General features: G+C 45.1%; 1 protein-coding gene across 1 annotated transcript in view; it reads right to left on the bottom strand.

Annotated features, from left to right (window-relative positions):
• Window positions 1-21,708, bottom strand: part of COL27A1 (collagen type XXVII alpha 1 chain) — a 257,922-nt gene that overhangs the window by 217,658 nt on the left and 18,556 nt on the right. The window contains 12 exon segments of the mRNA XM_043989157.1: window positions 3,558-3,611; window positions 10,344-10,397; window positions 20,254-20,295; window positions 20,297-21,157; window positions 21,159-21,347; window positions 21,349-21,381; window positions 21,383-21,445; window positions 21,447-21,501; window positions 21,503-21,548; window positions 21,551-21,598; window positions 21,601-21,676; window positions 21,678-21,707. Coding sequence (XP_043845092.1) covers window positions 3,558-3,611; window positions 10,344-10,397; window positions 20,254-20,295; window positions 20,297-21,157; window positions 21,159-21,347; window positions 21,349-21,381; window positions 21,383-21,445; window positions 21,447-21,501; window positions 21,503-21,548; window positions 21,551-21,598; window positions 21,601-21,676; window positions 21,678-21,707 — 1,551 coding nt within the window.

The following is a 21,708-nucleotide window of genomic DNA, read 5'->3' as shown; positions in this document are numbered from 1 at the left end:
GGGGAGGAGGGAGCGGGGGAGAAGGGTGTAGCAATTGGGGAATCTCTGGCTGTGGAAATAAGCCTTGGAGAGCAATAACCTCAGGAGAGTCTTCAAGAAGAAAACTCTAGATTTACTAGCGTGGTATGGTAGAAAAAAAACCCACTGGTTCTCAAGTCACAGAACCTGTCTTCAAATCCTGCTTGCAAGAACCTTAGGCAAGTCAATTTCCTCCTCTGGGCCTCTACCTTTTCATTTCTAATATAAAATGACAGGATTAAATGATCTCCAATGTTGCTTCAAGTAATACACATCATATCATCCATCCTGCTACCTCTAAGCATCCCTTCCAGATAGAAACCATGTTTATCTGTAAATAGATATAAAACATACCTTTGCACTTTCCTTCCCCAATAGCCTAAACTTAACATTCGGCCTTTAGAACGATGAACACAAGGCTAGGGAGGGTACGTGCTAAGTGAGGAGCAATAGAAGGCAAAGGGGGCTGTCAACAGACCCAGGGGTTAGTGCCAGTTTCTCCACTTACTAGCTGAAGAATCTCAGGTTAAGTTGTTTTCCTGCACTGCACTGCACTGCAAATTCTTCTTTAAATGAGAAGGATGAGGGGGCAGCTAGGTGGTGCAGTGGATAGAGCACTGGCCCTGGATTCAGGAGGACCTGAATTCAAATCCAGCCTCAGACACTTGACACTAGCTGTGTGACCCTGGGCAAGTCACTTAACCCTCATTCCCCCCCCCCAAAAAAAGGGAAGGATGGCTAGCCTTGATGATTTCTCAAGGTCCCTTCCAAGGACCTGCCATGACCCCCTGGGATAGCCATCATGATAAGTCCAGCAAATGTCAGAACTGAAAGGTCTCTTTAGGGCCATCTAGTCCTACTCCACATTTTACAGAGGAGGAAGTGGAGGGGGCTTGCCAAGGTAAGATAAGTAATAAGGAAGAATTAAGATTAGGACACAGGTCCTTTGATTCTAAACCCAATGCTCCTTTTCACACTGATTCTTGGGTGATATACCCATGGCAATTAGTTTAGACAGGATGTGGACTAGTCCTCTACCTCCACATGCAGTGCCCTTCCCACCACACTAAGCCAGACCCAGATACCAACAGAGTGAAGACAAAAATCCTTTTTCCCCCTAAATATGGTACCATTTTATCTCATTCTAAAATGTGGCCAGGAAACTCTGGTTCAGAAAAACATGAAAGCAAAATGCAGAGCTTGAAGCAAAAGTGCCACTTGGTCACCTTCCCATCCAAAGAAGGGAGATCCCTGAAGCCCCTCTTTGCAGATTAGACAAGAAGAGAAGATCTCTAAATGAGTCAGCTTGGTCTTTCCCTTCCATCAGCAACTGGAAGCCACACAGCCAAAGAAATGGGAGAGGGGGGAGGGAAAGAGAGGGAGGAAAGAGGATGGGGAAGAAGGGAGACAGAAAGGGGAAAGGGGAGGGGGAGAGGGAAAGAGAGAGGGAGAGAGAGGGGGGAGGGAGGAAGAGGGAGAGAGGGAGAGGGAGAGGGGGAGTGAGGGAGGAGAGAAGGAGAGGGGGGAGAGAGAGAGAGGGAGAGAGGGGGAGAGAGAGAGAGGGGGAGAGAGAGAGGGAGAGAGAGAGAGAGACAGAGAGAGAGAGAGGGAGAGAGAGGGAGAGAGGGAGAGAGAGAGAGAGAGAGAGAGAGAGAGAGAGAGAGAGAGAGAGAGAGAGAGAGAGAGAGAGCAAACGAGCGAACACTCTGGCCCCTGACATTCAACTCATAACTCTGTGTCTATGGTCATTCCTGTGTCTTTCTGCTTCTGAAGGACCAGAAATGACTAGGTTCACCCTCCAAACATGATCTGGAAAGCAGTGATGAGGCAACACTCTGGGTCACACCAGAATGTAATATTCATTGGGAGAACCTTCCCTGTGCCTTCCCAATTCAAAACAGATGCCCCAGCTCAGAGAAGCTGATTTCTTTTCAAGCTGGAGGGGGCATCGGTCCAGTTCCCATGGTGGCAATACCACTTAGAACCTCCCTGTATGCTGTGAAGTGTCCAGTCCCCAAACTGAGCTATCCTTCTGCTTTAGACCCTAGGAAATGCCCAGCTGGCATTAGTTGCTATCTCCACCCCCCCACCCCAGTCATAACAGGTGCTACAAGAGATGCTGCCCAGCACAGAGGGCATCAGGTATCTGCTTCAAAAGGCAACAATTTGGCCCTCCTGGCCCCAGTGCCTCAGACCAGGCATTGATGGACCAGCCAGGATCTATGAGAAACAGTTCTAGTGGATGCAACCAAACTTAGAATGTTGCCCTCAGTCCAGGTGGAAGCCCCTAGCCACAGGTAGCCAAGAAAGCTGCCAGTAACAACAGGCCTCTCACTGGGGCTGCAGAGTCAGGTCACCAAGCCCACCCCCATTAAACTGTGAGCTCCTTCAGAGCAGAGATTATCTTTTGCCTTTTTATTATCTCCAAGCTTGGCACAGTGCCTGGCACACAATACGTGTTTAATTAAATGCTATTGACTGTATCCCAAAGTTCAGACTACTATTGGTACACCAACCCCCTTAGGGACTGCCACACCTACTGACAAAGGACAGTATGTTGCCTCAGAAAGAAGTCATTTTAACTGAGACAAGCCCGATGTAGTAGATAAGGCATGGAATTTGAAACAGAAAGTCAGGAAGATTCAGGTTCAAATCCTACATCAGCTGTGTAAGCCAGCACCTGATGGTATTCAAAGTCCCATTGAAAGTGATGATCCTGAGACACTACCAACTTCCAAACCAAAGGTCCATGGGCCTACACCCTGAGTCCTGGCTCCTGACCCTCCAGGGTGTCATGAACCTCTCTGGCAGCCTGGTGAAGCCTGGAGACCCTTGCCCAGAATACTGCTTTTAAATGCATGAAATATAATAGAGTCACAAAAGAAAACCAATTATATTGAATAGTATCCATCCAATCATATATCTCTCTCCCTCCCTCCCTCCCTCCATGTGTCTGTCTGTCTCTCTCTCTCTCTGTCTCTGTCTCTCTGTCTCTGTCTCTGTCTCTCTGTCTCTGTCTGTCTGTCTGTCTGTCTCTGTCTGTCTATCTGTCTCTGTCTCTCTCTCTCTGTCTCTCTCTCTGTCTCTCTGTCTCTGTCTCTGTCTCTGTCTCTGTCTCTGTCTCTGTCTCTGTCTCTCTCTCTCTCTCTCTCAGTTCACAGACCCCCAAGTTAAGAACTCCTACCCTCTGCCCTTCACAATCAGAATATTCAGTATACAGCCTGTAACTGAAATGTAGGTCACCTGATCCAGCTGGTGGTACCACACACCTGAAATGTTTTTATAAACAAAAAACAAAAGAATTCATCTAATTAATTTACTAGCACATATGATACACATGAACTACTAGAACTCTCGGTTACCAAGGGTCATGCTGATAGCTTGGAGCAATTAATAATTATAAGAGATTCCTGCAGCCTTCACAAGTAGAAACCCTTGGATTTGTGTGGTCCAGTGCTGGCAAAGCCTGGATGCCCCGGCCTGGATGAACCCCTTCCATTCTCTCCCCCTTGATGAGAGAGATAACCAAATCTACCTACCTTTGCACCAGAAGGGCCAGGAGGCCCAGGGTTTCCATGAGGCCCAGGGGGACCCTGAACAGGAAAGGAAAAAAGAAAAAAGTTAGAGGAAAATGGATGGTACCTAATCTATGCACGATGGAACCCAGTGGCTTCCACTAACACCAAGCCAAAGGTATCTGTGATATGCTGGAAAGATCACTGGCTCGGGAGTCAGAAGGCCTGAGTTCAATTCCTGACTCAGCTGCTTACCACCCGTGTCACCCTGGGCATTTATTCTTCCTGGGCCTTCATTTCCTCATCTATAAAATGAGGGGATTGTACTAGTTGTTCATAACTTGGCCCCTTAATAATATCCGTCTTTCTAGTCTTCTTACACCTTATTTCCCTCCCCTATAGAGTGCCATAGAGTTTGGCCTTGCATAAGACTTCTATCTTCCCTCCTGGGAATTTCTCATGCCTGGAATTCCCTCCCTCCTCTTCCCCACCTCCTGACTTCCTTCAAGCCTCAGCCAAAGGCCCAGCTTCTTAAAAAAGCATTTCCTAGTCCTCCTTAATCTTAGGGCCTTCCCTCTGAGACTACCTCCAATTTATCCTGTACATATTTTGTCTGTACATGATTGTTTGCTTCTTATCTGTCTCATCAGAGTGTGAGCTCTTTGAGAGCAGGGTCAGTTTTTTGCCCGTTTTGTATCCCTAGTGTTTAGCACAGTGCCTGCATCACAGTAGATACTCGATGCTTGTGGCCTTGGCTCATATGTGAGGTCCTGTCAAGTTCCAGATCCATAATCCTGTCTTCTGAGGAGTTAGAGTTATAAGAGATCAATAATTACCCATTAAAGGCCCCTTCTGCTGTAGAGGGCATGGCTCAACTTGCTCTTCTTCCTCCTCTGCCCAAGACAGAGTGTAAAAGGCCCAGCTCTTAAATCAAAAGTGCCTCTTCATCTTTCTTGAAGAGATTAACCCCATAAAAAGGTAGATGGGGGTGGCGCTCTCTCAACATTCCCACTGCTACCAACTTCTTGAACACCCTCATAGTCTTCACGCTTGTCTTGATGCAACACCACCATAAAGCCCAGACATTCGAAGCCCTTCATAGACTGGTCCCACTTTACTTTACTAATTCTGTCCTCTGCTCCCCAAGACAGACCTTTCACTGTCAACTCTCTTCAGCCCTTCATAGCACATCTTTGCTCATGCACCCCCACACTCCCTTCCCCAACTTGAAATGCCCTGCTCAAATTCTTCCAATGCAGATCCTATTCATTCACAAAGGTCAAATTCAAGTCTCTCTTCCTCCAAGAAGAACCAAATGACTGTTAGAACTAGGAGAAGACTTGGAGAGGATGTGGGAAGGGACAAGATAATCCTTCTCTTCTAAGGCTGCTGTTTCCCTCACTTCCATAACATTTCCTCCAGGGAAACCTTTTAATAAAGGATAGGGGCAGAGGATAAGTTATTGCCCCCAAGGCTGAGGTCTCTGGCTGCTCAAGCCCAATTGGATCTTTCTAATTTCTGACCTTCTACTACGTGGTCTATACCACATGGTTTAGCCCTTGGTGGTTTAGCCTTGGTGGTAGCTAGAATGCTAGACTTGAGGTCAGGAAAACCTAGTTTGAAATCCCAACTCAGAGATTTACTGGTTGTGAACTTGGGCAGGTCATCAAACCTCTCACAGCTTTGGTTTCCTTCAGCTGAAAAATGGGAATAATAATATTCATAGCACTTTTCTCACAGGGCCATTTTGCAGATCAAATGGAACAATGGATGGAATATGCTTTGCCAACTTTAAAACACTATAAAATGTCAGCCATTATTTCAGGGCAAGGAGAATGTTTTCTATCTCATTGCAACCCCCTTATTGCAGGAAGGGCAAGCCCAGTAGATGATCAATAGAAACTAGAGGGATGGCCAAAATGACTGAAATTCATTTGGTTGGTTTTGTACCAGCCTAAAGGAATGGAGATCTTTCTAATACATTTCCACACCCTTTTGAAATGGCTAGGTCTTGCTTCAGGCCACTTTCTCTAGAAAGGTTCCTATGCATATGAGGCTTCCAGGCCTGTAATATAAACAGAGCCCTAACAACCTGGATCCTTGCCCTATGGTCTGGATAATTACTACCATCTGCCCAAAGCCCGTGTCCAGGTCCTCTATTAGACATACAATTGAGGAACCATCACAACAGATCATCCCAGAAAAACATCCTGGAAGGAACCTCATTTAGTCCATCCTCGTGCTTCTAGCAAGACTGCCCTCACCCCTGGCTGCTGACATCCAAACAAACTGAGCAGCATCTGAACTTTCTTTCTCCTTGGTCCATTCAAGTGAACTCCCCAGTTGGATTCTGTTACAGGGAGCCAGCTATCCCCTTCCATGTCTCCTGATCTGAACTAGGCTTATGCCGCACCTATAATTGATTTTGTAGTTTCGTTTTTCCCCTTTTTGGTCTTGACTAGGAAAGACACTCCTGAATATTGGAAGGGCACTTAGCTCATGAAATGATATAGCTTGGGGGAGGCTAGATGGCGTGCGTATTAAAGCACCAGCCCTGACTTCAGGAGTACCTAAGTTTCAAATCCGCCTCAGACACTTGACACTTACTAGTTGTGTGACCCTGGACAAGTCACTTAACCCCCACTGCCCCACAAAAAAAAAAAAAAAGGAAATGATATAACTTTATAAGATCTACTCCTCCCCCTGTGCCTGGGGAGATAGCATAGTACAATGGAAAGAGTTGCTGGATGTAGAGTGATAGGATCTGAGTTTAAATCCTGGTTCTGCTACTGACTACTTTTATGATTTCAGTTAAGCCATTTAACTTAAATGAGGGAGTTAGATTAGGTGACATTCCTGTCCCTTTTAATTCTAAATCTATGATGCTGTAACCCTAGAAGTTTCCCTTAAAACAATCAGTTTTAAATGCCAGAAATAACAATAACAATAATAAATGTAATGGGGGAGGGTAGAATGATTTAGTTTTCCCTTAATTCACTTACTTATAACAGAAGTAATGAGTTGTTGATATGTAAATGAAGTACAAAGAAATGTCTACACCCTATTATCTCTTTATGAAGTATGAAGGAGCTTTCCCTGGTGGAATTAGAAGAGCAGCTTTTCATTGGCTGCTTAAAGATTGGCCAAACCCCTGTTGGGCTGCCAACCCTAGAAGCACTCATGGTCTTGTTGGGGCAGGGAGAAACTACAGGAAGTGTGACATCTGCACCTATACCAAAAGGCAGCAGAGAAGGAGATTTTCTCTCTTCTTCCCCATCAGCTATGCTAGCTCTCAGTAGAGCTACTCAATTGGTAGGAGATACCACATTCGGGAAGGAGCAGAGACACATGCTTTTCAGACGGACATAAAAAGAGAGAGGCATTTAAGGCATTAAGAGCAAGGAACTGTTTTGTGGCATATAACAGAAAAGAGTTGACTGTGGGTTCAAAGGATAACTACATTCCTAGAGTTGAGATATAGAGAGGGGTATAATCAGGGACCCCAGCTGAAATATCTTCCCAGAAAAGATTCTGTGTAGGGGGTTGAGGGGTGGTGTTTGACAGAACATTATGGGACCCTGCTATATATATTTGTGAAAGAGTATGTCCCACATTATGGGTGTGTGAGGGAAAATGTTTTTGGTTGGTTGGTTGATTTGGTTTGGTTTTTGCAGGGCAATGAAGGTTAAGTGACTTGCCCAGGGTCACACAGCTAGTAAGTGTCAAGTGTCTGAGGCCAGACTTGAACTCAGGTCCTCCTGAATCCAGAGCTGGTGCTCTATCCACTGCGCCACCTAGCTGCCCCCAAGGGGGAATGTTTTGTAGCCACTGTTCATACTATGCATCTTAGTATAAGCCTTTGCTTTGACCTAATTGTGTCAACTGGCTGACTATTAAAGGTAAGCTCACTGATGGGGGTCATGAAATACAGTTTTAGAGTTTGTACCCACAGGATAACCTCAGAACTGAAGATAGTATTCATTCTAACAGGGTCACAACCTACAAACTTGTGAGTACTGAGGAAGTATTACATAAATAATTCAGGCAGTGTTTTAAAATTTTAAAAGTCCATACAACAACTCTGTAAGATAGTATTACAGGAATTATCTCTATTCTTCTTTGACCTGGCCTTGGTATAAAATACCTGTTCTACCAGTAAAGGTTGGCAACTCATATAATTTATCATTTTTGAGAGATGCTTAGAGTATAAAAGGGTTAAGTGAACTGCCCATGATCACACAACCAGAATATATCAGAGTCAGGATTTGAACCCAGGTCTTCTTGACTCTAAATCCAGTCTTCTATCTACTACCTCTGATCCTCATTTTACATATGGGAAAATTGAGGCTCAAGCAGATAAATATTAATATCTAATATCTATGTAGTACTTTAAGGTTTGCAAAGCACTTTACACATATAATCACATTTGATCCTCACAATAACCCAGGGAAATAGTTGTTATTATTATCCCCTTCTTACAGAGGAAGAAATGGAAGCTAAGAAAGTTTAAGTAACTTTTCCAGAGTTAGAAAGTCAGTGTCTAAGGCATGATTTGAACTCAGGTCCTTCCTGACTTAAGCTATAATGCTCTACTGACTGCATTACCTAGCTACCTATTACCTCATTTGATAAGATGATTTATCCAGGCTAATAAAGATAATGTCACCCAGGATTCTAACCCATGTCTCCTGCTTTGATCACTGATGTCCCTTCCAATCCTTGAGATTCTGCAATTCTGACTCCTTATTCCCTAGTCTTTCCATTACATTAAGCTGTCCCTCAGTGCCCTTATCTATTTAACCCACTGGACTGAAATCCAGCCATGTAGAACCAATTAATTATGGGGAACCAGTGCATTCTGGGGAAAAGAGAGATAGGAGGAGGGCAGTGTTCAGGGGTGGTACAGGGAGAACTCTGCCAGGCAAACCCACTGAACATATATTTCCCACCCACAAATACCACCAAGCCTACACAGAGTCAAATGGGAGCAGTCCCCTCGCTCTTGCCAGGAGCACGTTTTCTTGGTTCTAGATCAGGGACTGCCCCAAGGAACAGTTATCTATTCCCTCCCCACCCCGTGATTGGCTTCTACAAATACAGCTGTTTAAGGCTGGGGGCTTTTTCCTGTTTCTCCCAGCCTCCTGATTCCACTCTGGCCTCTGCTTCACTGAGAAATGAACAAAATATTTGAAAAGGGGCCAAACAAACTGTTTCCATAAATGTTTCAGCTTAAAAAGTAGAGTGGGGGAAGGGACAAGGGATTCCCCCATCCACCCACCCAACCCACCCTGGCCTATGGAATGGCAGAATTCTGGAGGGAGAGGGAAGAGGAGAAAAAACTCCCCAGCATATGAAACCAGGTGACCTAGAGCAGGGGACCTTGATTTTTTTTTGCATCCTGGGCCCCTTTGGCAGTCAAGTGAAGTCTATGCACCCCCTTCACAGAGTAATGTTTTTTAATTTATAAAATAAAATACATAGGATTTAAAAGGAAAACAATTATGTTAAAATAAAAAATTATTTTTCCCCATTCAAGTTCAAAGATTCTCCTGAAAGCTCTATATAGACTCCAGAGGAAGAAGAAGAAAGGAAGAAAGGAGAGAAGGAAGGAAGGAGATGAGAGAAAGAAAGAAAGATGGGAGGGAGGGAGGAAGGAAGGAAGGAAAGAAGGAAGGAAGGAAGGAAGGAAGGAAGGAAGGAAGGAAGGAAGGAAGGAAGGAAGGAAGGAAGGAAGGAAGGAAGGAAGGAAGGAAGGAAGGAAGGAAGGAAGGAAGGAAGACTAGAAGACAAGAGACCTGGGTTTTAACTTAAGTTTTGCCATGAATTGCTGTAATCTCAGACAAGTTATTAAGCTTTACTATGGCTCCGGTTTCTAAACCTTGTAACTTATAGGGTTGAGTTAAAGCATCTTGCCCATCTAAATTTCTGTGGTCTTAAGAATCCATGGGTTTTCCAAAGAGCTGGCCAGAAAGCAATGGTTAGAAGGCTGGATCTGGAGTCAGGAAAACCTGAGTTCAATCTCACCTCAGACACTTACTAGTTGTGTGACCCTGGGCCAGTCACTAAAGCTCTGTTTGCCTCAGTTTTCTTATATGAAAATGGAGAAAATAATAGTGCTACCTCCCTGGGTTGTTGTGAGGATCAAATGAGAAACAGCTATACTAAATGATATTATTATTATTATTATTATTATTATATTATTATTATATTATTATTATTATTATATTACACCAGTTTGCCCATTTCTAGCCCCTCAGCCCTATCCAAAAAGGCAACCACGCCACAGGCAAATGACCGATCTCCTCCACAAGAGTCCTACATGGGCCCCCCTAACCTTCTCTGTCTTGTAAGCCCAAGCCTGGCCCAGAGCTGCTCTGCTGACAGCAGCTTGGGGAGCTGGATGCACTGAGAACAAATGGAAAACGGAAACATCGCTTCAGCCAGAGTGGATTCCACCGACCGACTTCCCAGAGAGAAGGGGGCCAGGTTTGGAGCAAACTGTGGGTTTATGTAATTGTCTCACCAGGAATACTGGCGAGCTATGAGCTAAAAATAAAAGACGACCAGTACCGCTCTGTCTTCCAGGGCCTCGGTCAATGGCCTGGGGCAGTTGCTTGGCCCAGGAAGGAACATTTTTGGCGGTATTGCTGCCGAGATACATTATGGGCATTGTGCTTTATGTGATCAGCAGTTGGACCAGAGGTTTCTCCTCCAGGGGAACCTCTGGTTGGAACCTGTCAGGAAATTTGGGGGCACCAGCAGGGCACCAGGATGATGAAATGGCCACAGCTCAAAGGGACTACCACTCACCCGGGGTCCTCTTCTGCCTGATATCCCGGGCAGCCCAGGCAAGCCAGGGGGACCCTAGAAAGATAGAAAGAGAAGCAAGTATTAAATACTGTTATGGGACAGACAACATCACAGACAGAGAATGGTAGACCTGCTAGGGACCTTGAAGTATACAATGTTAAAACACAGAACATTAGGGCTAGAAAGAACCTCAGTACGCAGAACGTCAGAATGGACAATGTCAGAGATGGAGGGGCCCCGAAAGGTCACATAGTTTACCCACCACATTTTACCAATGAGCGGGTCCATATTGAGCAGGGATTCTCAGATCCTTTTTGTTCACCACAAGCTAGTCAGTAGGTCAATAAGCATTCACTAAGCACCTGCTACATGGCAGGCAATGTGCTAGGTGTTGGGCATACAAAAAAGAGGCAAAAAGACCCTGTGTTCAAGGAGCTCACAATCTAAAGGGGGAGACAAAAAGCAAATAAGTATGGGCAAGCACGCTAAATACAGGATATAGAGGGAAAAAACTATGGCGCTATTATTCTTTGCCAGGAAGAATTTCCATACAGTACAGCAAGGTGGGAGGTCACCTGTGAGCATGTGATTGGAAGGGCCACATAATTCACAGCAGCCCAGGCTCTCAAAGGGGCTTCTTTATGCTATTCTACCCATGCTTCAGACAAAAACCAATACCACCCACAACAGCAAGTGGGTCACCCACAATGTGAGTTGATGACAAGATAATAACAGAACCATAAGAACATGGATAAAGAGCTGGAAGGAAACTTAGTGACAACATAATCCCCTGATCATTGTATAAACTGTCATCATTCTCCCTCCCCACCTTCCTTATATTTTATACAAACACAGGCGTGATCTTGTTTTACCCATGAGATAGGCAGGCTAAGGACCATTCTCTCTGTTTAGTAGATTAGGAAGTGAAGACTTAGAAGAGAAATTATTCCCTCGAGATCACACAATGGAGTTGGAGCAGACATAGAACTGGAGCCTGGGTCTCCCAAATCAGGCTCTTCTCACCATACCATGTTGCCTCCTGCTATCTTTCTGGTCTATTGGCCCACTAGCCAAGCACAGCTATAGGTAGACAGATAGACTGACATAGAGATAACTAGAGAAACAGAATGATAAGTAGACAGATAAATAGATAGATAAATAAATAGATTACATAGACAGACAAACGGACAGAAAGATAGATAGAGAAACAGACAGACAAACACAAGTGGACAGAAAGGTAGACAGATAGACAGAAAGATAGATAGACAGACAGAAACATAGCCAAGCACAGCTAGATAGAAATTTCTCTCTCCCTCCATCTTATTATCTATCTATATTGATCCATCTCTTTCTCTACCTATCTTCTTTATACCCTAGTTATTGGCATACTGTCTCCCCTATTAGATTGTGAGCTCCTCAAGATCAGAAACTATTGCTTACCTTTCTTTGTATCCCTAGTGCTCAGCACAGTTCTTGGCATAGTAAGCATTTAATAAATGTTTGCTGAGTGATGGACAATTGTGCCAGCTGTCAGTCCAGGCAATGGCACTAGAGGACAAGCCTTTGAACCAAGAACCCACCGCAGCAGTTTAGAACCAAACCAGACCCAGGCACTGGCAGCTGGAAGAAGGCATCCCAAAGATACCATAAGCCAGACTTCTGGCTGTGCTCCTCCCAGATCTCCGCTGTGCTCCCTTTTATCTTCTCCATTTGAGCTTCTCCCAATTGAATTCTCCCCTGCTGACATCTTGGATCTCTCCCACCCCCTACATTCAGCCTTACTGAAATGTTTTCTTCCTTTTACACCACCTCTTTGGCACTCAATGTTCCATCTGTACTCTCCCTTCTCTCCCTCATACACAAACCAGACTTTTCAAAGGACAATAATTCAACCTGTGCCCTGATCCCCTGTCTGCTTTCTAGGCTTGTAATGAGGGGAGAGACCCTTTCAGATGATAAGAGAAGAAACATTCAGCTTATACCATCCCCAGGATGTTGTTGAAGATCCTTTTTCATTCTACTATGTCCAATAGCCTAACTTCCTGTGTGCTGAAGTCCCTACCAGCCTGGCTATTGGTGGGTAAGATTCTGCGTTCCAAGGAAGTGATTGAGCCCAGTGAAAAGGAGACTAGAGTTGGGATCAGAGGACCATGGTTCAATGTCTGTCTCTGCTCCTGTCTATCTGAATGACCCTGGGTAAGCCACTGTACATCTGTGAAATTCTCATCTGTAAAATAAGGGGGTTGGATGAGATTCTCATGAAGATCCCTTGAAGCTCTAAAGCAGATGATCCCTTTAAATTCTAAAAATCTACATGCCAATATTCTGTGGAAACCTATTGCTGCAGGTAGAGGCTAGGGTTGCACAAACCAAGTGATATGAGGAATTAGAAGGGGCAGTGACAAAGGCCTGCCAAAACCACTACCTGGAACCCAAGCCAAAACTTATTTCATCAGAGCATGTGTAAAAACTCCATAGGGAAACATGGGGACCAAACCCTATTTGAATAGGAATGATAATAATAGAAGAGAGAGGTTGGCATAATGGATAGAACGCTAGCCTTGGGGCCAGAAACACTAAAGTTCAAGGCTGTGGGACGAATGAGAAGTCATTCAATCTTGAAGTGATCTAGGCTACTCTCTAAGGTCAAATGCTTACACGTGCTGATCTGCATGACTAGAAGGAGTTTCACCATCTGGGTTCCCTAGATGGATGAAATCAAAGGTCCAGTCCCCAGCCCCTATCCCTAATAATAATTACCCCTTAAATGGATATGTTGATTTATAATTTTGAAAAATTTGACAAAGCTTTGACGTTGACCATCTCATTTAATTCTCACATCAGCCTTGTGAGACAGAGGAAGAAAGGGGCCTTTTTCCCATGTGGCAAATAGGGAAATCAAGGCCCCAAAAGAGAAAAGAGACTTCCCCAAAGTCACATAGCTTACAAGCTCCAAGTTCAGTACTCTTTTCTCTGCACCATGATTTCCTATTCTCAATGGAATTTGACCTTTTAAGGGGCTTTTAAAATAAATTTTTGTTTTTGAGTAACCTGTGTAGGATACTTGTTCAGCCCTATACCCTAGGTTTCTAGCTCAAAGTAGAAAAAGTATAAGAAATCCAACATGATTTGGCTGGTAATTAATTCCCATTTCTCACCCCCCTGGAACTTTTAGCAAAGAGAACAATGAGTTCTCTCATGAAAGATTAAATTTTAAAAAAAGGATGTGGGCAACAGTGCCCCCATCAGCCCTCCCTACATCCCCTAATTGAGACATATAAAATATAGAGATTAAGGTTGCAAGGTCTGTTAGACAGACATCTGAACTGGGAGTCAAAAGAACCGAGCCATAGTCCAATCTTTGACACTAATTCATGGTATGACCTTGGGTAAGTCCTTTTCTCAGGGCCTCTATTTTCATACTTATCACTTGGGAAGAATAATTCCTGCCTCTCACATCTGGAAATGGAAGGCCTGACTTTCTTTCCTGGACTCCTCTCCTTTAATTATGACTTCCAGCTACAAAGGACTTTGGCACTGGCTTTCCCTGAAGCAAATGTGCTTGTATTTTGGGGCCAGTCCAATTCACTGGCCAACCTCCTTCCCGTGGGTGTATTTCTAAGGAAGTTGACGGATGACTACACAGAGTTACAAATGCTCGGTTGCTTGGTTGCTCTCGGTCACGTCTAGGCTGGAAGGTGGTGATAGCAGAATCACCTCGGCGAACGTCAGCCCACTACTTTGGGATTTACACTGTCGCTTTACTCAGAATTGAAGGACGATTCTGAGCAGCAGAGGATGGAACACCAAAGAAACACAACTAATTTAGGCTAAGGATGGAAATGGAACCTAGGCAATGTGGTTCTCAGCGAGCCTTGAGGCCAGTCTCCTCCCCCAACTCGTTCTCTGACATGTCTTTCCAATACCCCTGCAATGTGGGAGAGGAAAAATATTGTCATTCCCATTTCAGAGATGAAAATAACGAGGCTTGCTCATGGTAATGGAAGGTCAGCCCTGAAACCCAGCTCATGAAATATCCCCTATGTCTATGACAACATTCGGGTACTGAGGACAAAGCATCTCCCTCCCAGATCCAACACAAAAACTTGCTCAGCTGAAGAAATGAGCAAACCTTTCACTAGCCAGGGCAGAAAGGCCCTGCATGGGAGACTGACCTCATACCCAACATCTGCCCAGAGCAGACACATTAAGTGCCAGAGTAATTACTCAAGTGAGAGTCGCCATCCCCGACTCAGTCCAGATACATGCTCATTGGATGATACTCGGGGGCAAAAATTATTCCTTCAAGTGTTGACCTGATTCAGCATCGGTGTTCTCCCACCCCACCCCTCCCACCCATTGAAATGCTTTATAGATCTGTCACCGTGGGAACCTTGGGAGGCTCTGAGCCTCTGAGTTGTCCCTGTGTGGTGGCTCAGCCTGAGTGTTTCAAATTTTTCATACTTACTTTGTTAGCAAGGAAGGGAGCTAGTGGGCTGGGTTCCTTCTTCCCCTCTCCTGCCACCCTCCTCCCCAACCAATCTGAGACCCTGCCTGTTCTCAGAGCAGTGAAAAAAATCTTCCATCTCTTTCCAGGGAACCAAGCCTGATTGGGGTGGCTTTCCTGATGATTCATGAGGCAAGGGTGGGATTTTTCCACCTCGAGCAAACAACGAGCCCTCTGAGGCTAGCACACAGCACAACTGCTCTGTTCATGGAAGAAAGTGGAGGGGAGCATGTAGCTAAAGACCCCTGGAAGGGAGGTGAAGGTCAAGCTCCTTCTCTCACACTAGCCCTGTAGTGCAAATGCTGGGGGAAGTCCCGAATCCATGACAAGAGGAGCTAATCTCATTCCCTGGACTCTCCCTGATGTCTAGGGTCACCTGGAAAGATTTTATTCCCCCTCCCCCCAATATCTCTGATGGCTAATGAACTGTTTAGTTCTCATAGAACAAGGTCTACCCATCTGGCCAACAGCAAGTGGCCGGGTAGCTTCAGTTTATCCATCTGGCTGGACAAACCTTTATGATATCAGGCCATGAGGTAAGATAGGAATGAGAGTCAGGAGACCTGAATTCTAGCCCCAGCTCTGACACTAAGTGGCTACGTGATTCTGGGTGAGTCACTTCACTCCTATAGATGAAAACATTTCCATCTATAAAAATCACACCCATTATTTCATGCCTTTTCTACTACACTAAAAACTAGCCCTGACCTACAAAGACAAGTCAAAGTCTCTACAGAAAAATGAAAGTCTTCATTGAGTTTATGTCTACAGTAAAATGAAAATAATTATGATATTTATGTGTGGCCAAAAGGGGGCAACTGCACAGAGACTTTTGCCTAACCATATCTTGAATAGAATATCCCCCAGCTTCTAGTCATAGCCTATTAGAGTTGAAAGGGACCATAGATATAACCACTAACCTTCATATAATACTTCAAGCACCAGATGTTTATTCTCACATTTAATCACCTAGTCCAACCAACCTATTTTACAGATGAGAAAACTGAGGTTCAGTGAGAATCTGCTTACTCAGGTTCATAGAGACAGTTAGGGGCACAGCCAGCACGTTAGAGCTCAGGTGTCCTGAGGGATGCACCCACTCTGCTGTAATGGCTCCCTGTTAGGAAAGATGCCAAGACTGATAGAACCAGAGATTTAGTGAGGCAGGGTAGGAACCCCGTGGAAGTTTGTGTATTTTTAAAACAGGTACTGCACCCACCTAGCTACCTAAGCTCAGGGCAGCCCCAGGAAGCTGGGCAGGTCTAATCTTCCACCAAGCCCAAGAAATGTTTCTCTGAGCTGTGGTAAGAAGCTCCAAGAAACCTAATGGCTGGAGGCCCAATTCTAGCAGCAAGATAGAGTGGAAAGTATTTGCTTTCAGAGAGGAGTAGGTGCTGAGGATCATGACAAGAAGGAAAGCAGACTCTAAACATGAAAACTGGCCTGAGGCCAGGGTAGTCTAAACACTATCTTCCTTTTAAGAACTCAGAGACAATATGATAGAATGAAGAACGTGCCTTCCTGAGTTCGGGAAGCCTGGATTCTTGTTAAAGCTCTATGGGTTAATGATCACGTTAGGCTCAGTAGTCAGAGCACTAGGGCTGGAGTTAGGAAGACCTAAGTGCAAATCAGGCCTCAGATATTTAATAGTTGTGTGACCTTGGGCAAGTCACTTAACTTGTTTGCCTTGGTTTCCTAAAATGTAAAACAAGAATAATAATAGTACCTCACCCCCAGGGTGGTTGGAAGGATTAAACAAGATCCTATTTATGAAGGGTTTAGCTCTGTGCTTGGCACATACCAGGAACTTAACAAATGCTTATTTCTTTCCTTCTTTCTCTGAGCCTTGGTTTCTCCATCTTTAAAATGAAGAAGTTGTACTGAATGATCTTAAAATGTCTCTTCAACTACTAAAATTCTGTGGAAAGAATAGTTAGGGAGCTTTCCTTAAATCCCAGCTTACCTGAATGACTCTGGGCAAAGTACTTAACCTTGCTGGGCCAGTTTATCACTATTATCTACCCCATTCCCCAAACCCTGCCCCATAAAATGGGGACAAATTTTCAGTCCTTCCAATGGAGTTGCAATATCTCTGGATTTGGAGTCAGAAGGGAGACCAACTTAGCTCGGACACTAACTACCTGTGAGCCCTTAGGCAAGATACTTTAAATCTCTGCATCTGGGGTTCCTTACCTGTAAAAACACAGGAATCTCTAAGTAAGATCCTTGACAATTTTAAATGCTATGACCCTCTGACTAGCCCCACAGAGTGCTTATGAAATAGAAGAATGGATGCAAAGCTTAGAAAAACGAGTGGTGTCAGAGTAAGACATGAAAGCCAGGCCCCTTGGTGCCTGTGGCCAGTCTTCTGTGGCTCATAGGGCTTCATGTGACTGTGTCTTTCCCTCGGGAACATGGATCATGCCCTCTCTGTGTGCTAGCATGGGGTTGTTTCGATGGAGTAAATGGATTTCAGAAAACAGGACCTTGGGGAACATTTACATAATTGAAAAGTAATGTAAATTATTTCCATAAGATTTACAATATGGTTACAATAAAAAATAGTGCTTTGGTCCCTTTAGAGACAGGCTGTATAAATATTATTACTAATGATTATCAAAAATAATTAAATGTGTTTTTAAAATCAAGAAATTCTGAGCACCAGCCACTGTCCACTCAGCAGGGAACAGGGACTTCAAATAGAGGGGCTGGCGGACAGCTCCAGAGCCTGGGCAGGGGATGAAAGCTTGGGGGTTGGTATATTTCGAGGCAAGGGAGAAGCAGCAGCTGTGGCCTTGGCCCCCTGCAAAGGAGGTCTAGTGGCCTGACCTGCAGATGAGTCAGCACACCCGCCCTAGGGAAATCATTTTACCCTAATCAACGTCTCCATCCCAACTGGCATACTCAAAGGTGATCCAGAATGCTTCAAATGCCCCTGCCCTCTGCTCCTCTGCTTATGCAAATCCAAACTATTCAAGTGCGACCTTCTCACAAATGAGGCCCAGAAAGGGAAAGTGATTTGTCTAAGATCACACAGTTTGTCAGTGGAAGAATCAGAATTCAAACTCAGATCTTGCTCCTCCAAAACCAGGGCTCTTTCCACTACACCACATGTTTATGGAAATGAATGGATCTCCCCACTCCCCTCCCCAGGAAGCAGATCCACAGCTCCTCTAAGGTTCCTGTAATCTAAAATGTTTTGGTTTTTTCCCAACCACTGGTCCACAGATCATCTCTGGTCTATGGGGACTTTCTCCTGGTCTAACAAACCTTTGATAATAATGATGATAACAACAATATTTATCAAGTGCTTTAAAGCACTTCCCATATATTATCACGCTTGATCATCACAATAACTCTAAGATCCTCTTCTTATTATGCTAATTATGCTATTATTATCCCCACTTTGTAGATAAAGAAACTGAGGCAAACAAAAGTTAAGTGACTTGCCCAGGGTCACAGGGCTAGTAAATGTCTGGGGTAGAATTCAAATTCAGGTGTCCCTGACTCCAGCACTTTATCCATCCAGCTCTCTTTACTACCAAAGGTCTTTACATATTAAAACCTATATTTTTTTAAAGTAGCTTCTTGTTCTTATTTTCCTCTCTCCATCCTGTTAGTACCACCCCAAATCTCTTCCTTCTCCCTATCTTTTCTGCTCCCTACCTTCTGATAGCTGTTTGTTATCAAGGGGGAGGGGGCCGTAGACAAAGGGGTCCAAGGAAGAGAATGTGAAGTGCTGTTATTGTCTCCAGGGCAGTTTGGGTTGAGAAACACTGATTTGCTAAACAATAGGAAAGCTGACCCAGTGGAGCATGGGAAGAGCCAGGTGTCAGGGTAGAAGGAAAGGAAGAGGGAGCCAAGAGAAGACTTTAGAAGTACACTAGTCGTTTGGGGATAAGAACATAGTGGGGAAAACACTGAACTGATGATTCAGTTCCAAGAATGTAGGGCTCTTGTCCTAGATCTATAGCTATGGGACCCCAGGCAAGTTTCTCAAGGGCTCAGTTTCCACATCTGTCAAATGAGGATGTTGGACCAGATCATCTTTAATGTCTCTTGCAGGTCTATGACCCCATGTTCCTGTGTTAGTTTTAAAGTCCCTTCCAGTGCTAAAAATCGTATGAGCTGACAATAGAGGTAGGGAGGCGCCAATTTCTGTCTAGTAGAAGAAGCCACTGGAGAATTATCAGCAAAATATCTGGGAGGAAACTGGGTCTTTATAGCAGGGACCCCCAAAAAGTCAACTATGATCTACTGGCTTATCTTTAAAATGATCTCCTATTATCATTCCTAGTAAGCAACTTGTACCATCAGCTAATCCCCATCCCAGTATCTGTCATCATCATCATCATAAAAAAAGCTGGCATTTATATAATGCTTTGAGATTTACAAGTACTTTATATGCATTAGATCAACTGTTCCTCAAATCAATAATAGAAAGAGAGAGCTGGCCATGGAGTCAGAAAGACCTGGCTTCAAGTTCTAACTCTGGTAAATGCTGTGGTTATGATCCTGGGCAAATCACTTAACCTGCCAGTGCCCCTAGGCAACTTTTTAACACTAGACATTACAGAGCAGTTGCCATTCTGCACTGGCAGAGGGAGTTAACTTCCTGGGAATTCCCTATACAGATAAAATCACCAGGGTAGGTCTAAAAAAACCCTAACAATAAAAAGCAACTGTACAGGATAAGTATCTAAGGCAATATCACCCCAGTTTACAAGGTTAAGTGATTCTCCCCAGCAGAATGGAAGCTCCTGGGGGCAGGAATTGTTTTTTGCTTCTTCTTTGGCTTCCCCAAACTTCCCACAGTTCTCAGAGCATAGCAGGTGCTTAAAAGATGCTCACTGAACTGAACTGAATTTGCTCATGGCCACATAGCTAGTGTCAAGGGAAGAGATTCCAACCCAGGTATCTCCTGACTCCAAGTGAAGCTCCAATTCCATGAGCTACCAAGCTGGCTGACTTAATACTTCAGGAAAGTCAAGAGTAGTAGGAAAACATTGGTTATCCTCTAAGTCAATACCTATCAAATGATAGAAAATATAGGATCATAGAATTCAGAGCTAGAAGGAATCTTGGCCAACCCCCCTCATTTTATGGCTGAGTTATCAAAGGCCCAAAAGAAGTGGCCCAGCCAAAGTCCTTCAGAGTCATCTGAAGAATTGACATTTGAATCCACATCCTCTAACCCCAAGGCCAGTGTTCTTCCTAGAACATCATGGCTGCCACGACCCTCATCAAATCTTCCTGGGGTGCCCGTAAAGTCTGGAACAAACAGTGACCAGAGAACCAGTACCTCCCCTATCTCGACTTGACTCTTGGTCTCTATGGCCACTGTCACTCACACTCTTGTATAAAAGTGAGGAAAGGGGCACATAAAAGCATCCACTGACTTACCGGGAGGCCAGGGTCTCCCTTCTGCCCTGGAGGTCCCAACAAGCAATGGGAACAAGGTGGGCCCAATGGGGTCAAAGAACAGGTAGTCATCCGTGTGAGGAAGGGTAACAGAACCCACGAATCGGGAGCTGGAGGGTGGGCGCTGCGTGAGAACCGCAGCAGCTGTATGACTGAGTTGAGCCTGTTTGGGAATGGGTCTGGCAGTCAGATTCTTCAGGCTTGAAGGGAAAGAGACAGTACTAGGAGCATCTCCAGCCCTCCTAGAGCTTGGATGGTTGGGTGGCCAGGGGGTATTCTTTGGAGTCAATTTCTTCTTCACAGTGGACTCAGCCACCTTCTTGCTACCAGTGGAGTTGAGACCAGGAGGAGAGCCTGGGTAGAAAGTGGGAGGTATCATTCTGGGCAATTTGATCCCCATGGTAGGAAACACTGGTTTTACTGGGGGCCTAGGGGTCTGGGCTAGGCTAAAACCTGAGGCTGGCAAGGATGGCTTAATTGAAGGATGGGTCAGCTTGGTTGTGCCAGTATAAGCCAACACTGGCTTGCTAGTAGAAGGAAGGATTCTGGCCATATTGGCCCTAGAGCCCTGGGACACAGTCTTGGTGGTGATGGGAAGGGAGGGCCGTACAGAAGGAGGCACTGGCCTGGCAGTGGGGAGAGGAATTTTGGCTGTTCCAGAGTTCTGAAGGGCTGGCTTCACTGTGGGAGGAGTCAGGGCTTTGGCAGGGATGGGGCGGGAGCCAGGGGGCACCGGCTTCACGGTGGAAGGGAAGCTCTTAGATGGGGAGGTCAGTGCTGGCTTGACCATGGGATGGGGCCTCTTAGCTGGGGCCACAGTGATAGAAGGAGTTACTGGCTTAATAAGTATAGAGGGAATCTTAACCACACTGGCTTTAGATGTGGGTTGGCATGGGCTTCATGGCACGAACAGGAGGTTTGGATGAGTTGCTCTGAGAGGTGTTCAGTGCAGACCTGAGCACAGGGGAGGAGACTTTGCCTGAAGACAAAGGCAATGGCTTTGCAGTCACTGGTACCGTCCAGACCAAACTACTCATTGTGGTGAATCGGGATGACCGAGGATCCACAGTGTTAGTGCCTCATGGGTTGGCGGGGAGGCACCACCAAACCCAGGGGTGGTCAGTGCTGAAGGCACCACTGTTATCTTGGCACCTTTGCCTGGTGCTTTGGGCAAGGGCCTGGGTGGTCTTGGCAATTCGGAAGGATGCCAGTGGAGCATCCCAGTGGTCAGTTCCTCAGGCTCTGCAAAGAGGGATCAGTTTGGAGACCAAGGTGGCATTGGCATCAGGGTCCTGGGAAGGAGGGGGAAGGAGTGGGGGTAAGAGTGCCGGTATGTATCAGCCTGTCTGCACTGCTTCTTCAGATATTTACAGTAATTATGAGCTGCCTTGGCAGAAGGATAAATAATTGAACTGGCACACTGCACCCTCAAACTGG

The sequence above is a fragment of the Dromiciops gliroides genome, chromosome 2 (genome assembly GCF_019393635.1).
Source record: "Dromiciops gliroides isolate mDroGli1 chromosome 2, mDroGli1.pri, whole genome shotgun sequence".
NCBI lineage: Eukaryota > Metazoa > Chordata > Mammalia > Microbiotheria > Microbiotheriidae > Dromiciops > Dromiciops gliroides.
The sequence above is the reverse complement of the archived record's forward strand: the minus strand, read 5'-3'. Positions and strand labels throughout refer to the sequence as shown.